The sequence below is a fragment of the Astatotilapia calliptera genome, chromosome 14 (assembly GCF_964374335.1).
Source record: "Astatotilapia calliptera chromosome 14, fAstCal68.1, whole genome shotgun sequence".
Lineage (NCBI taxonomy): Eukaryota > Metazoa > Chordata > Actinopteri > Cichliformes > Cichlidae > Astatotilapia > Astatotilapia calliptera.
Genome location: NC_137435.1, coordinates 37020505 through 37037892, shown reverse-complemented (window position 1 = coordinate 37037892; position 17388 = coordinate 37020505). Strand labels below are relative to the sequence as shown.

The 17388-nt window shown below is 41.0% G+C and overlaps 1 protein-coding gene across 1 annotated transcript; it reads right to left on the bottom strand.

The window, feature by feature from the left end:
- Positions 1–1841: 1841 nt before the first annotated feature.
- Positions 1842–5135, bottom strand: LOC145419996 (uncharacterized). Its single transcript, XM_080288662.1, has 5 exons — positions 4123–5135; positions 3737–3927; positions 3510–3603; positions 3135–3328; positions 1842–2513 (listed from the first exon to the last, which is right to left on the bottom strand). Exons 1-5 carry the CDS (start codon positions 4338–4340, stop codon positions 2326–2328), a joined length of 885 nt encoding a protein of 294 aa, XP_080144788.1. The 5' UTR covers positions 4341–5135; the 3' UTR covers positions 1842–2325.
- Positions 5136–17388: the final 12253 nt, after the last annotated feature.

The window sequence follows — 17388 nt, the reverse complement described above, 5'->3', positions numbered from 1 at the left end:
ATATGAACACGGGGAAGTGAGAGGATTTTCTGCGAGAAATGTTAGAAAGTTTTGTGCTGAGCAAATCACTAGCTGTCGACTCTCGGACACACGGTTGGAGCTTGAGGTGACACAAGCTATAAATGAGGTAAGGTACTTTCTTCCTTCACCTTATGACTGTGTATGGTTGTCTTAACTGGGTTGTAAGGGGGTTAGTCTAGACTGTGTGCGCGCGCCCGCGCGTTTTAGCGTCTTGCGGGTGGTGGGTAACGTTAGTTATTTTAAAGATGTCTCTCACTGGTATTTGTACAGTTAATTAGCACAATACTTTAGCTTTACACATTTGCTTTCAGAATAAGCTACTTTACATTTGTTGTTCTAGTAGTAGCATGATCTTTTATTTTAAACAGGTGGGCCCAACATATGGCCGCAAAATGATGAAGGGCTATCTGTCCACAAAAGGGGTACATGCTGCAGAGGGACGAATTGGGTCAATTTTAAGAGAGGTGCATCAACCTTATCATGAAGCAAGACGCCAGGTAGCCTATGTTATTTAATCTTCCACTAGAACTGTATTCCAATGTTCTTTGTCATATTTGTGATATACATCATGTAATGGTAGGGCCTAATTCTGTTTAACAGATGTACGCCCTGCTTTAACAGTTACTTGACTCTTCCTCAAACGTATGATCAAATCTGCCTTTATCCAGTCAGCTGTCATTTATTTTTGTGATTTTTTTGTAAGGGAGCTCGGAATCTTAATCCCACACCGTACCATGCTGAATGCATGGGGCACAAGGTTCACCTGGACCAAAACGAGAAACTTGTAATGTTTGGAGTCACCCATGTTTTAGCTGTAGATGGATTCAGTAAAAAGATTGTGAGTCATTCCACAATGCCAATCAAAAACAACTTGAGCATCTATGAATATGTTTTCAGGTAATACAACCTCTCAAACCATTTATTTCATCTTAAGTGTTTTGATGGACATGTTAGTCATATTGGACATGAGCTGCACCCAAATTTACAATATTTGAATTTAAATTAGACATGCAACAGATGGGTCTGGTTATGTTCCTGAATATAATATATTAAGAACTTACCAAACATTTTGATCAACATTTTCTATTAATGTAAAAATAAATAAAATGGAATTGCACATGAATCATTTAACTACTTTATTGCAATTAATCAGTGTTCATTTATGAATGGAACAAGGTTCTTGATATCCACATATCTTTCAATTGTTCTGACATACATCTAAAGTCTGAGCATGACAGTGACATTGCAAAGAAACTTAAGAAATATATGTTGTCCTACTACAACTAAAATATTACCCAAAAAAAACATGAATGAATACATTCAAAATAATAACACCTTTGCTGGTCTTAAAGCAAAATAGTTAATAAATGTTCTTTATTTTTCCTGTACCAGACCTGCAGTGATCACCTATGGTATGTGGGACCAGGTGCGAGTAGACCATGGAAAGGAATTTTATTTAACACTGTTCATGCAAGAGATGCTGTCACATCATCGCTTCAATCAGGAGAGACTGCCTTATTTACAGACCTCATCCACAAGAGTAAGATTTAAGTACCATTAACATCAGCTGAAATTCTTATACTATTACGTGTACTACTACGTACATTTAAGACATGTTTCTTTTAACTCTTTTAGAACCACACAGTTGAAAGGATTTGGCCTGAAATCAACAACCGTGTCAACTACCCACTAAAAACTGCCCTACTCCAGCTGATGGACCAGGAGGAGATAGATATGGAGGATAACCTTGTGCGATACTGTGTGTCCAATCTAACCTGTCAGCTGTGTAACATTGGTCTTGCAAGTGTGGTAGAATCATGGAATGCTCATAGAATCCCAGGTAAAAAAAAAAAAAAAAAAAGTCAGATTGCTTACAACCCTGATAATGAACATTTAAACACCTCCTCTATTTTTTACAGGAAAAGGCATACCAAATCACTTTGCAGAACATGGGTGTAAAAGAAGAATTTCTCCAGAGCTCTTGCCAAATGCACTTGAAGCAGCAGACCTTTACAGGCAGCACTTGGGATCTGCACTCAAAGAATATTCGACTTTTGGAGTTGATCCCTTCACAACCGAACAGGACAAACTTAGAACAGAGAGTCATTTTGCAGAAAAATATCCTGATATTTCACATTTGTTTTTTAGAGCCGTAAATGGTGACTTTATGCCATACAAAGAAGCTCTGCTCTGTCTCATAAACATAACTCAGAGAAATGTATGAACCACTGCATCTGTAAACTGTACAGAACAGACAAAAAAAAAAAATCAACTGACTGTAAACATTTGTGTGTACACACTACATTACTCCTCTGCAAAAAAAGATTTCAATACAGAAAATGCAGCTGTTAGACCAGTAATTTGTAGAACTCCGTTGTTACTCTCCCTGCATTTTGCACAGTGCTGTGATGTCTCTTGCCACTGTTCCACACATGTCTTGCAGCCAATAATGCTTCTGCAGCACAGTGAGAACACTGGATCCTCAATGATGTCTGCAAAAGTAAATCAGATAAGTGAGACTGTTATCCATTTATGTTGAATTTAGTTCAAACTATAGGTTCAAAGTCAGTCTTGACATAAATTTACAGACAGCATGCAGAATATTTTTGGTTATTCTGTAATTCCTCTTGTTCACGCTGTTCTGAGAAAGTCCCTGTCTATATTTTTGTCTATAATTGATGAGGGGCAAAATCAGTACATTTTCTCAATTAGCAAGCAAGAAAAATGAAAAAGTTACAGGTACTTGATTCAATATATGCAACTACAGTCCCATTTTAAATGTGAACTTTTTAGTTTTACATTACTGTGAACAGTGTACCGTCACCCATACTGACATTGTAATCAATTTGAAAAGCTATACTTTCATAGTCAAGATTGCAAGGAGAACCCAAATTAAATGTGCATGTAAACTTTTGAATGTTATGTTACAGTAGACCTGCATCTTGATTGTCTGTGCCTAAGTATTTAAATGGACACTGCTGAATAAAGAGCCTATGTTTGGTAAAAAAAATGTTTGTCCAAAGTAATGATTGAATGTGGTTTGACATTGTTTTAATTGTAATTAAAATGTTAGTGTAGATGTAATGTATTTACTAAGCAACATTTGAACATACTCATACAAACCACGCAGCTAAATCCCTCCTTGAGTGTCTGCAGCTTGGGGGTTGTGACTTTCTGGGCAACTGCAAGATCAGTGAGCTCTTTGATTGCTGCTGTGACAGCTGGCAGACTTTGAGATGCCAACACCAACTCTTCTATTTTGTCACTCACTTCTCCCAAACTGGCACTGTCATCATCTTTACGGCTGCTACAAATAAAAATGGATAATCAGATGTCAAAGCTACTTACTGGCTTAAAGAAACATCACATCACTTACTGATAGATGATGATTTATGTAGTGATGTCTTACTGCTATTATAGGATTTAAATCAAATTAATTCTTCTATATTGATGTTCATCCTATAGTATATACATATTTATTCACATACCTCAGTTTCTTCCTCTTTGTTCCCTGGAGGCAATTAAAGTCTTGTTCAGGCACAGCAAGAATTTTTCGTGCATTTTGTCTCCAGTACTGTGACCCTACAGATGAAAAACAAAACCAAAGAAACCTGTTTAGAAGCCAATACCATATTACCCAATAAATATTACAAAGAGTCTGGTAAGACATGTCTCTCCATAAGATATGGGCTTTAGCTGTAATATTATGGCTCACCTGTTGTGCCCTCCGACTCCAGAATTGCATTGCCCTGTGCATCTGTCAAAATTATTGGGTTGTAATTACCAATGGCATCTTGCACTTTTCCTACTATCCCTTGAAGCGTAGCCTCAGACTCCAGGAATCGTACAACCACCATTCTATTGGGAATCAACCTCCCACCAACTACATCTGCAAAGTACACTGATCTGTAAAACAAAACATAATAATTTTACATATCTTGTAAAAGACAGCAGGCCACAAATCCATTCAGTGATTGCTATAGGCAAATTGTACTAAAACAGCTTTGCTATTCTTAACAATTCAACTATCCATGCACCTTATGTTTCTTTTTATTTTGCCTGTTCTGTAATTTAATATTCAAGAACACAGACTCATCCTACCTCTGAAATGTTTTGGAGGACATAGGGGAACTTGAAGTAGCCTGCTGTGAACGTGAAGGTGCAGACGCTGCCACAGCTGGTGCTCGCATAAATGCAAAACGCTGCCCGCTGGAACCTGCTGTTGGAATTGACTCCATGTCTTCTCCGTGGACTTCATAGTGACCTCTGGGTGTAAGGTCTAATGCGCTGAAAACACCAGAGACCGCACCGGGGAACATAGCCACGTTTGAATCATCCGTGATGTACAGAGTATGCGCGGATACCTGTTTAAGAAAAGTTTCCGTAAATCACGTTGCTCTGCTAACGTGTTACTCCTGTGCACACGGTTAATAGGCTCTAAAGGCTTACTTATTAGCTAGTAGCCGGTAAAAGTCAATGAATAACTATTTACACATTAGCACATGTGCACAATTCACATATTAGCACAATGAAGACGGCTAGACATAGTATTAGTAAAAGTAGGCCTACATGAAATCACCAAATGTTAACGTTAGCCGTTCCGCAGTAAGGAAGAACAATAACGTTCATAAAAAAACTGCTGAAAGCAAAGTTTGCGAAGTTTACATATCTACCTGAAAGATGCGACCCAGTTTTTCTGCAGTCATGTCTTCGTCCCGGAGTGTCACTCTCTTAGTTTTCCTAAAAACAACGTAATGGTCCATCCTCTGTTTATTCCAGTGTAACTTTAAGGCCGTCGATCTCTTGTGTGGGGGACGGTGTGCGCGCGCCATAAAAAAACGCGCAGAAGAAGTACTTCCCGTTTCAGACATTGAAAATGCGTCTATTTTTTTGTTTTTGCGCTAGTATACTTTCATTATTTGAATCACGAAGAAATCCAAAAAAGCACGTCTAATTTTAAGTGTATGACGGCTATTTGTTACCACCGAATGAAAAAACAAGTTATTTTCGCCCATTTTATTCTTTATCAAAAATTAAAAAAATGAAAATTCTTTTAAATATCGTTTTTTCGTTTTGGTTTCTGAAACAAAACTTCAAATACCGAAAAGTACACGGACCCTCCTTCAACTTCCGTTCTTGTCATTCAAATTTTGTTTTTTCTTTCAACTTCCAGTGTTTTTATTCAAATCCCATTCTTGTCATTCTAATTATGTTGTTCTCTTTCAAGTTCTGTTCTCTTTTTTCTAATACTGTTTTTCTTTCTAGTTCAGTTCTTTTCATTTTAATTCAGTTGTTTTCATTCTTATTCTTTTGTTTTCATTCAAATTCCTGTGTTTTCATTCAAATTCCGTTCTTGTCATTCTAATTCTGTTGGTTTTTGTTCGAAATCCGATGTTTTTCTTCTAATCCATTTCTTTTCATTTAAATTTTGTTGTTTTCATCCAAATTTTGTTGTTTTCATTCAAATTCTGTTGTTTTCATGCTAATTCTGTTGTTTTCATTCAAATTTTGTTCTTTTCATTCTAATTCTGTTCTTTTCATTCAAATTCTGTTGTTCTCTTTCAACTTCCGTTCTTGTCATTCAAATTTTGTTTTTTCTTTCAAATTCTTTTGTTTTCCTTCAAATTTTGTTGTTTTCATTCTATTTCTTTTGTTTGCATTCAAATTCTGTTCTTGTCATTCTAATTCTGTTTTTTTCTTTCAATTTCTGTTGTTTTCATTCTAATTCTGTTGTTTTCATTCAAATTTTGTTGTTTTCATTCAAATTTTGTTGTTTTCTTTCAACTTCCGGTGTTTTCATTCAAATTCTTTTGTTCTCTTTCAATTTCCGGTGTTTTCATTCCAATTCTGTTGTTTTCATTCAAATTCTGTTGTTTTCATTTTAATTCACTTCTTTACATTCTAATTCTGTTGTTTTCTTTCAAATTTTTTTGTTCTGTTTCAACTTCCGTTGTTTTCATTCAAATTTTGTTGTTTTCATTCTAATCCAGTTCTTTTCATTCAAATTCTGTTCTTTTCATTCAAATTCTGTTGTCCTCTTTCAATTTCCGTGGTTTTCATTATAATTCTGTTGTTTTTGTTCGAAATCTGTTGTTTTCCTTCTAATCCAGTTCTTTTCATTGAAATTCTGTTCTCTTTGTTCTAATTCTGTTGTTTTCTTTCAAATTCTGTTGTTCTCTTTACACTTCCGTTGTTTTCATTCAAATTTTGTTGTTTTCTTTCAACTTCCGGTGTTTTTATTCAAATCCCATTCTTGTCATTCTAATTATGTTGTTCTCTTTCAAGTTCTGTTCTCTTTTTTCTAATACTGTTTTTCCTTCTAATTCAGTTCTTTTCATTTTAATTCAGTTCTTTTCATTCTTTGTCACGGGTCACTGTCCGTGGGACCCAGTATGTTGAGTTTCATGTTTTTGTTATTCCATATTTAAGGTTATTATGTTTTGGTTTTAGTTTGCATCAGGGATTGTGTTCTTGTTCTCTTGTTGTGTTTATGATGTTTATTATTTGAGTTTCATGTTTAAGGATTTGTTCTCGTTTGTATCTCACGTTTAGTTTAGTTCAGGTTCCATGTGTCATTCTGTCTGTCTCTCAGTGTCAGGTCTGCGTCTTGGTGTGGTGTTCTCATTTCCTGTTTTATTGTGAAGGTCTGCGTCTCATGTGAGTGTGTTCAGTTTTACCTCTGTCTCGTCTTGTTGATCATTCCCAGCTGTGTCCACCACCTGTGTGTAATTCCCCTGTGTTTTTCTAGGTGTATTTAAGTCATGTCCTCCGTTATTGTAGGGCTGGTCCGTCTGTGTATTCCACCCTGCCTCATCTGCGTTTCTACCATGTCTCACCCGTGTGTTCTCCCTGCTGTCCGCCGTTAGTCTCTTCTGGTCGTTCTCGTTAAGGTTTGTGCTCTGTAGTTTAGTTGATCCCAGTATAGTTTAGTTCTAGCTCCTTTTGTCGTTTGTATTTACTTTCATGTTTAATAAACCACCTTTACACCTTCACGACTGCCTGCATTTGGATCCTCCTTCATTTCCTCCACACGGCTCACCTCACTCGCCGTGACATTCTTATTCTTTTGTTTTCATTCAAATTCCTGTGTTTTCATTCAAATTCCGTTCTTGTCATTCTAATTCTGTTGGTTTTTGTTCGAAATCCGATGTTTTTCTTCTAATCCAGTTCTTTTCATTTAAATTTTGTTCTTTTCATTCAAATTTTGTTCTTTTCATTCTAATTCTGTTCTTTTCATTCTAATTCTGTTGTTTTCATTCAAATTTTGTTCTTTTCATTCTAATTCTGTTCTTTTCATTCTAATTCAGTTCTTGTCATTCTAATTCAGTTCTTTTCATTCTGATTCTGTTTTCATTCTATCCATCCATCCGCTTTATCCAAGGCCGGGTCGCGGGGGCAGCAGCCTAAGCAGAGAGGGCCAGACCTCCCTCTCCCCAGCCACCTCCTCCAGCTTATCCGGGGGAACACCAAGGCGTTCCCAGGCCAGTCGAGAGATATAATCTCTCCAGCGTGTCCTGGGTCTGCCCCGGGGCCTCCTCCCGGTGGGACATGCCCGGAACACCTCACCCAGGAGTCAAAGGAGCTTGCAAAGAAAAGCGTCTGGACTTCTTCTCACCCAGGAGGCATCTTTGTCAGATGCCCGAACCACCTCAGCTGGCTCCTTTCGATGTGGAGCAGCAGCGGCTCTACTCTGAGCCCCTCCCGGATGGCCAAACTTCTCACCCTATCTCTAAGGGAGAGGCCAGCCACCCTTCGGAGGAACCTCATTTCTGCCGCTTGTATCCGCGATCTCATTCTTTCGGTCACTACCCACAGCTCGTGGCCATAGGTGAGGGTAGGGACGTAGATCGACCGGTAAATTGAGAGCTTTGCTTTTACACTCAGCTCCCTCTTCACCACGACGGACCGGTGCAGCGTCTGCATTACTGCAGCTGCAGCCCCAATCCGTCTGTCGATCTCTGGCTCCCTTCTCCCATCACTCGCGAACAAGACCCCGAGATACTTGAACTCCTCCACTTGGGGCAGGAACTCATCCCTGACCCGGAGTGGGCACTCCACCCTTTTCCGGCTGAGAACCATGGCCTCAGATTTGGAGGTGCTGATCCTCATTCCCGCTGCTTCACACTCGGCTGCGAACCATTCCAGTGCGAGCTGGAGACCCGATGAAGCCAACAGAACCACATCATCTGCAAAAATCAGAGATGAGATTCTGAGGCCACCAAAGTGAAAGCCCACTCCGCCACTTGGCTGCGCCTAGAAATCCTGTCCATAAAAATTATGAACAGAACCGGTGACAAAGGGCAGCCCTGGCGGAGCCCATCACCCACTGGGAACAAGTCCGACTTATTGCCGGCAATGCGAACCAAACCGTCAGGCGTCTCAGGAGGGGAAAGCGGTGCTCTACCTGCACTGTGTATAGTGTTGGCGGAGCACTGCTGACGTCGACTGAGAAAATTGTCAGGCGGTGGAAGGAATACTTCGAGGACCTCCTTAATCCCACTGACACGTCTTCCGAGGAGGAAGCAGAGTCTGGGGATGAGGGGAATGACCCGCCAATTTCTGGGGGCAAGGTCACTGAGGCAGTTAAACAACTCCTTGGTGGCAGATCCCCTGGTGTTGATGAGGTCCGCCCCGAGTTCCTGAAGGCCCTGGACGTTGTAGGGCTGTCCTGGTTGACACGCCTCTACAATGTTGCGTGGAGATCAGGGGCAGTACCCCTGGACTGGCAGACTGGGGTGGTGGTCCCCATCTTTAAGAAGGGAGACCGGAGGGTGTGTTCCAACTACAGGGGGATCACACTCCTCAGCCTCCCTGGGAAAGTCTATGCCAGGTTGCTGGAAAGGAGAGTTCGTCCGCTAGTCGAACCTCGGATACAGGAGGAACAATGCGGTTTTCGTCCTGGTCGCGGAACACTGCACCAGCTCTTTATCCTCTCAAGGATACTTGAGGGTGCGTGGTAGTTTGCCCAACCAGTGTACATGTGTTTTGTGGACTTGGAGAAGGCATTCGACCATGTCCGAAAGTCTTTTTCCATGGTCTCTCCGAACTCCTCCCACACCCGAGTTTTTGCTTCAGCCACTGCCCGAGCCGCATTCTGCTTGGCCTGTCGATACCTGTCGGCTGCCTCCGGAGTCCCACAGGCTAACCAAGCCTGATAGGACTCCTTCTTCAGCCTGGTGGCTCCCTTCACCTCTGGTGTCCACCATTTGGTTCGGGGATTACCATCACGGCAGGCACCAACCACCTTGCGGCCGCAGCTCAATGCAGCAGCTTCAGCAATTGAACGCTGAACATGGTCCATTTGGACTCAATGTCCCCAGTCTCCCTCGGAATGCTGTTGAAGCTCTGCCGGAGGTGTGCGTTGAAGATCTCGCGGACTGGGGCTGCTAGACGTTCCCAGCACACCCTCACTACGCGTTTAGGTGCACCGGGTCTGTCCAGCGTCCTCCCCCGCCATGTCTCCACTCTAATTCTGTTGTTTTCATTCAAATTCCATTCTTATCATTCTAATTCAGTTCTTTTCATTCAAATTCCGTTCTTGTCATTCAAATTTAGTTGTTTTCTTTCAACTTTCGGTGTTTTCATTCAAATTCCATTCTTGGCATTCTAATTCTGTGGTTTTTGTTCAAAATCTGTTGTTTTCCTTCTAATCCAGTTCTTTTCCTTCAAATTATGTTGTTCTGTTTTAACTTCCGTTGTTTTCCTTCAAATTTTTTTGTTTTCTTTCAACTTCCGGTGTTTTCATTGAAATTCCATTCTTGTCATTCTAATTCTGTTTTTCTCATTCAAATTCTATTCTCTTCATTCTAGTACTGTTTTTTTATTAAAATTTTGTTCTTTTCATTCTAATTCTGTTGTTTTCATTCAAATTCTGTTGTTTTCATTCTAATTCTGTTATTTTCATTCAAATTCCGTTCTTTACATTCTAATTCTGTTGTTTTCTTTCAAATTCTGTTGTTTTCTCTATCAACTTCCGTTGTCTTCATTCAAATTTTGTTGTTTTCTTTCAACTTCCGGTGTTTTCATTCAAATTCCATTCTTGTCATTCTAATTCTGTTGTTCTCATTCAAGTTCTGTTCTCTTTTTTCTAATACTGTATTTTCATTCAAATTTTTTGTTTTCAAATTCAAATTCAAATTTATTTGTCACTTACACAGTCATACACAGTACGATATGTAGTGAAATGCTTGGACAACTGCTCGTGACCTAAAGAAAACAAAAAAGGAAAAGGCTATGAATAAGATAGGAAATAAATATGAAAAATTAAAAAGGGTAAATTTAACTAGGAAGGAATAGAATATAAATTAAGGTTAAAAATGAAATAACTGTACAACACAAATTAGAATGAAGGGTAAATTTAACTGGGAAGAATAAGATAAAATATATAAATTAAAGTTGAAAATAAAATAACTGTACAACAAAATACACAATACACAATATAGAACTATATAAGAATGTATGAAGAAATCTAAATATAAATAAATATATACACAATAACAGCAGCTGTACAAGTATTAACTGGAAATGAAGAATATAGTGACCAGTGTTGTGCAAAAACAAAGTCCAGAAAGTCCAGTGTGTGTGTAAGAACCATATGTGTGGGTCAGTACTGTGTGGTGGTGTGATTGAGAGACCGTATCGCCTGCGGGAAGAAGCTCCTCCTCAGTCTCTCTGTGTTGGTCTTCAGGGAGCGGAATCGCTTTCCTGACCTCAACAGAGAGAACAGTCTGTTGTTGGGATGGCTGAGGTCCTTCACAATCTTCCTGGCCTTGGTCCAGCACCGCCTGCTGTAGATTGAGTGCAGGTCAGGGAGCTCGGAGCGGATGGTGCGCTCAGCTGACCGCACAACCCTCTGTAGAGCTCGTCTGTCCTGCATGGTGCTGTTCCCGAACCAGGTTAAGATGTTTCCCGCCAGGATGCTCTCTATGGTGCACGAGTAAAAGTTCCTGAGCACCTTGGAGGGCAGTTGGAAGTCTCTCAAGCGTCTGAGGTGGTAGAGACGCTGTCGGGCCTTTTTCACCACGGTGTTGATGTGACAGGACCATGACAGGTCCTGCGTGATGTGAACTCCGAGGTATTTGAAGCTGTCCACTCTCTCCACTGTTTTCATTCAAATTTTGTTGTTTTCATTCTAATCCAGTTCTTTTCATTCAAATTCTGTTGTCCTCTTTCAATTTCCGTGGTTTTCATTATAATTCTGTTGTTTTTGTTCGAAATCTGTTGTTTTCCTTCTAATCCAGTTCTTTTCATTGAAATTCTGTTCTCTTTGTTCTAATTCTGTTGTTTTCTTTCAAATTCTGTTGTTCTCTTTACACTTCCGTTGTTTTCATTCAAATTTTGTTGTTTTCTTTCAACTTCCGGTGTTTTTATTCAAATCCCATTCTTGTCATTCTAATTATGTTGTTCTCTTTCAAGTTCTGTTCTCTTTTTTCTAATACTGTTTTTCCTTCTAATTCAGTTCTTTTCATTTTAATTCAGTTCTTTTCATTCTTATTCTTTTGTTTTCATTCAAATTCCTGTGTTTTCATTCAAACGTTCCTGGCAGCAAGTAAAAATGAAATATAAAAATATAGTCCAAACAGGTAAGGTGTAATTGTATTATGAGCCATAGTGCTTGGTCTGTTTGTCCCATGTAAATCGATTGCAGTTAGAGGCTACATTAATTGTCTTTCTGTAAGCACTTATTGAAATTATCTGAGCACATTACAAGTACATATTTGCTTACTCTGTATGCTCAAATGTGACCCGTTATAGCCAACAGAAAAAAAGCGGAGGCCCGAAAAACAGGTGGGGGTCCTCCACCACCACCACTCACAGAGCCTGGCCACTTGGCTTCCACATTTGTGATAATGTTGGCAGCATCACATATGATCTTCACAGTGCAGAGAACACAAATTAGCATCCATTACTATAATGGAATTATTTGTTAGTTTGAAATGCTACAGGGAACTATGTACATGTACATTAATGCTGTGGAAAGACTTCCTGTTCACATAGTCTCCTTCATTTACTGAAGGAGCAATGATTGGAATGTGAGTGCCATCTGTACAGCCAATCACGCCTGGGAACCGTGAAAATAAATGTAAAATTTAAGTAGTAGTTCAAGTATCACCACATCATGAATTAAGTTTTGTTCATCCTGATACCTGCAATTTTGTGGAATCCCTCTTTGATAAATCTTGTGGGTCTATGACCGGGGAACACCACAAACGAGTGCAGGAGACGTTTCAGTGCAACTGTAACATTCCTGACTGCCCGACAGACGGTAGCCTTGGAAACGTGCTCAGCGTCACCAATATTATACAGAAAGCTCCCGTTTGCAAAAAACCGAAGTGCGATACAAATAATATGTAATGGACTGAGCGCATGTCCGCGATGTGTCACATGAGCAATATTAGGCCTGAGGATGTTATTCAAATAAATTATAGATTGTGCTGAAAAACGATGACATTCACACAGAAAATGATCAGGAAATGATAAAATGTCCAAACGCGCTCTAATCACTCTCTCCCGGCGGAGAGCTCTGCGGAGAATTTGGGCTTCAACATCTACTGGCTCTTCAAGCAAGGGACACGCCATGTCTGACACTTCCTACAGTCAGGTTTCTGACAAACAGGCGGAGAAGGTCAGGGTTAGTTGAAGTAAACCTGCTAGGGGGCAGGTTAGCTTCACGGAGTGTGTCGTCATAGTAACTCACTCAGGCTTCATCTGAACTCGCTTTGTGAAACCGAAAACCCAGAGTTTTCGTTAACTCAGGGTATACTTACTCAGAGTTTGCACTAAACCGGCTTCCTGAAATAGGGCCCCGGTGTTTTCATTCAAATTCCATTCTTGTCATTCTAATTCTGTTGTTCTCATTCAAGTTCTGTTCTCTTTTTTCTAATAGTGTATTTTCATTCAAATTTTGTTGTTTTCATTCAAATTCTGTTGTTCTCATAGTTCATAAACGGAGAGGGGAAAAAAGACACAAAGCAAAATGAAAGGAAACAAAGCTATAATAATTATAAATAACTTACATGTTCCAAAAGGAGTAGGAAGAAGCATAAGCTTATTTAATCCCACCCCCTTTCCACTATTTAGCAATTACTACAAGAAGGCCCTGAGTAAATGTGGTTATCCCAGCTGGACATTTGTCAAAGCTGGGAAGGCGCCTAAAGAAAGCTCCAGCTGATCCAGGAGAGAAGGACAACTGCCAAGGAGGCGATTTATGTGAAAAGGGAAAGTCCATCTCTGAATCGAGGAGTTGCCCTAAGGGTTCATGTTTCACCATCTTACAATCCCTAACTAAGATAGTGCAAGTTACAGCACGGATGTAAACATCTGTTTGTTAGGAGCAGTTTTGATTGTACCGTCTGACAGCTGCAGGAAGGAAGGATCTGCAGAAACGCTCATTCATGCATCTAGGATGCAGCGGTCTGTCACTGAAGGAGCTCTGCAGTTCAGCAGCATTTACATGCATGGGGTGTTAGACTCTGTCCATCAGAGATGTTATTTTGGCCAGAGTCCTTCTGTCTCCCACCACCTGCACTGGGTCCAGGGTGCATCCCAGAACAGAGCTGGCCTTCCTAATGAGTTTATCCAACCTCTTCCTCTCAGCTGCCGATAAACTGCTGCTCCAACATACAACACTATAAAAAATGACAGATGCCACCACAGAGTCATAGAAAGTCTTTAGAAGAGCTCCCTGGACACCAAAAGACCTCAGTGGCCTCAGAAGCCCTTCCTGTAAAGAGCATCAGTGTTGTGGCTCCAGTCTACTTCATTATTCAGGTGAACACCCAGGTACCTATATGAGTCCACTATCTCAATGTCCACTCCCTGGATGTTCACTGGTATCAGTGTGGTGGGTCTGCATCTCCGGAAGTCCACCACCAACTCCTTGGTTTTCCCAGCATTGATCAGCAGGAGGTTCTGCTGGCACCAGTCCACAAAGTCCAGAGTCCACTGTCTGTACTCTGCCAAAGAGGGTGAAGAGGAACGGTGCCAGCACAGTTCCCTGTGGGGCCCCCGTGCTGCAGACCAGCGTATCAGAGACACAGCCCTGTATCCTCACATACTGTGGGCGTCCTGTGAGGTAGTCCAGTATCCACTGGGACATGGATAGCTGGAGCTGATAGCTCCAGCTTGTCCCTCAGAAGTCGTGGTTGGATGGTGTTGAAAGCACTGGAGAAATCAAAGAACATGATCCTCACAGTGCTTCCAGGCTTCTCCAGGTGAGTCAGAGCTCAGTGCAGGAAGTAGATGATGGCGTCCTCCACCCCAATGCCAGGCTGGTAAGCAAACTGCAGCGGATCCAATGAAGAACTCACTCAATGCCTGCCACTATCCTTACCTTTACTAACTATAGTCCAACCATCAGCTGGGCCAATTCAGTTTGTAGAGGTGTGGCTGGGACTTCTGTTTTTTCTCCTAGGACAATCCAGGAATCTTGAGACAGATCTGGAGAAGCCACTGGAATTCCAGTGGTAATGAAACTGAACCATGGTATCATCACCGTCCATCGGGGTTGAGGTTCAGTGATTTTTGGGGCAGCAGGTTATGTTGGTCCTGTCCTGGTGTTGTGCCAAAAAGTTTTTATGTATTTTTTTTATGTCTGAATATTGATTCTTTACATTCTGTATTTATTTTTACTCTAATGTGGAGACAAGTATTATGATTGGTTTGAGTTTTAGGAGACTGACGACTGCCCCGTGGATGCCATTTTATGGAAGTTCTTAACTCTTTGAATCTCTGCAGTGGAGGTAGTGATAGCAATATTAGCACAACTATCAAACACAGTAACTACTTTTATGTGAAATACAGCAGGTTTAAAAGTACCAGATTTCCATTCAAATCAATTCTTTTATAATACAAAATAACAGGCTCTTGCTTTGATGTCACTGGTGAAAAAGAGGAATGTAGAAACTGTGTGAGGCTATTTTATCAAATCTGCAAAGGTTTGGAGCATCAAAGAAGAGACAATAACTGGAGATGTAATGCGTCATTATTTTAAAAAACAATTTCATTATTTATTTCTAAAAGGAATGACAACCTCTCCACACTATTACATATTCCATATGTACGCAGAATGGCTAGCTCCCGAACTGGAATGACCCAATATTTTTCAACAATTTATTTTCAAATTTGTCAAATATATCAACACATAATCTTATAATCAAGGGTGATGCAAATTCCAAATTGCTTTCTCCACCAGATCGGAGCTCCTTGGCAAGGGCGCCCCTGTCAAAATCTGCCCAGTCTACTATCTACTACTTGAAAATTATGGTATGGTTGATAGCTGGCAATTTTGTAATCCTACTTCCAGGATGTATTCCTTCTTCTACTGAGTCCATAAAACATACTTGATGAGATGGGGGTACAACATACTGATAATGCAGAAATGAATTCCTGCTTTTTTGATTTTTACAAATCAAATCTGTACAGCTCTGACTCACCTGCAGGCATTGATGAGCTAAAACATTTTTATTTATTTTTTTAGATTTCTGCAAATCCCTTCTATCAGTGTTAATCATTTTAATGAGTTTGAGAAAGCTCTGACAACTATGGAAATAACATCAGCAATCAGAAACAGGCAAGTAGGAAAGCATGGCCCGGATGGCTTTTCAGCCAATTTTTCTAAAAAGTTTTCTGATCAGCTTCCCCTTCGCTATCAATCAATCAATCAATCAATCAATGCTTTATTCGCCACATGCAGGTTGCCCTGCAGTGAAATGGGACACCCCCCCGACCTTACACACACAACACAGACATTACATGGCGATACAAGTCGGAGATCGGTAGCATTACAGAAAAACACTGAAATGTACACAACAATTGGAAAGTACAAGAGGAAAAAAAGAGACCTCTACTCATGCTGTGCTTCCATGGTAGGACAGCACGAGAACAGGGAACAAAAAAACTCCTCTGCACAAAAAGCACATAAATGTCCACAGCACAACTTTGTGAAAGACATGACAAGCCACAGGATTGGGTGGGGGGTGAGGAGTAATACGAAGTGAACACAGCAGCCGCCCTGCACAGCGCTACCATTCCAGCGCGGCACACAGACCCGCCGTGTTCCCCCGCAGGAAACAAGCATCGAAGACGTTTGGAAAGGGAGGGGGATGAGTGTGTGCTTATCAGTGTAAGTGTGTGCGTGTCCATAGTTCAGCTGAAACAGTGTCCTTCGCCCCTGCCAGGCTAAGTATCAGGGAGTTGTTTTTCGGCTCCAGCCTCGAGACCGCCGCTGGCACCAAGGGGTATCCGCATGAAGTGATGGTGCTTTTTACTTTAGTGCGAACAGCTCACATGAATTTCAAAGCAGTTCTACAGTCCAACATTGGTCTCTCAATCTCCCGTTGGAGAGCCGCGATTCGTCATACTTGCGTTCTGTGATGTTGTCATTTCTTGTGCTCAAGGAGCCGATTTCTGAGAACCCACGGCAGTGTGCCTCCCCGAGATGTCATCCAATTTGCGCCCAGAGATCTTATTCCGAGCTAGCCCTTCCGAGATGTATCCAGTCTGCAGTCAGAGATCTTATTCTGAGTATTCACAGCAGCCGTAGCCTCTCCAAGATCTTATCCGTGCTGCACTCAATGAGCCCATTTTGAGAAACTCACGCCTCTCCCATCATTCCAATTGTCAGTATTTAAGGAATCTTTCACCTCAAAGGCCCTACCACCGTCAATGTGTCAAGCAATCATATTTTTATTGGTCAAAAAAGGCAAAGATCAACCCAAGACTAACTAAATGAACATAACCCATAATACAACATGACATGAAAACACGAGAACTCATGAAAACACTGGGTCAAGTGACCCAGGACCATGACATAAAACCCCAACTTAGAACATATAAAATATAAACCTCTCCATAAAACACACTCTCCAGCGCAAAAGATGTTCCAAATGAACCTTACAGACTGAAACATATACACCCACTGCACAGGGAATTTCACTGTACTTTAATTTCACAGATTGTGGTGGCGGATGCTGTCCCCAAGCCCGGCGACTGGCCTTTTCTGCATGAGTCCAAGTGTGGGACCTGGAACCCTCGTGTTCCTCCTTGTATGCTCCACACTGTGGAGTCAGTTGGCCTATATCGGAATGTCCAGTCCAGTCGGGGGCAGGTATGTTACCCACAAACTCTGGGTGGAGCCAGTCCCAATCACCTCTTTACTGCTGTCTGCCTCTCACCTTTAGACACTGATGTTTTTGGGACAAAGTGTGGATGAGCACTACTAACCTGCAGTCGTGCGCTTATGTCACAGTTGTCCCCTCAATTTTAATAGCACTCTAGATTTCACAGTGGCACTGATTATTTACAGCATATACTCTCACATACTCTAATCACACCCAATAGGCCACCTTTAATACTCAAAAGTGGGGA

What these genes read in the sequence shown, in the direction of transcription:
- LOC145419996 (XM_080288662.1), bottom strand. Translation starts at nt 4,340, where the DNA reads ATGTTCCCCGGTGCGGTCTCTGGTGTTTTCAGCGCATTAGACCTTACA. An exon ending in TCCTCCAAAACATTTCAGAG is followed by an intron (nt 3,928 to 4,122) that starts GTAGGATGAGTC and finishes TTTGTTTTACAG; the next exon opens with ATCAGTGTACTTTGCAGATG. An exon ending in TAGCTGCGTGGTTTGTATGA is followed by an intron (nt 2,514 to 3,134) that starts GTATGTTCAAAT and finishes TTACTTTTGCAG; the next exon opens with ACATCATTGAGGATCCAGTG.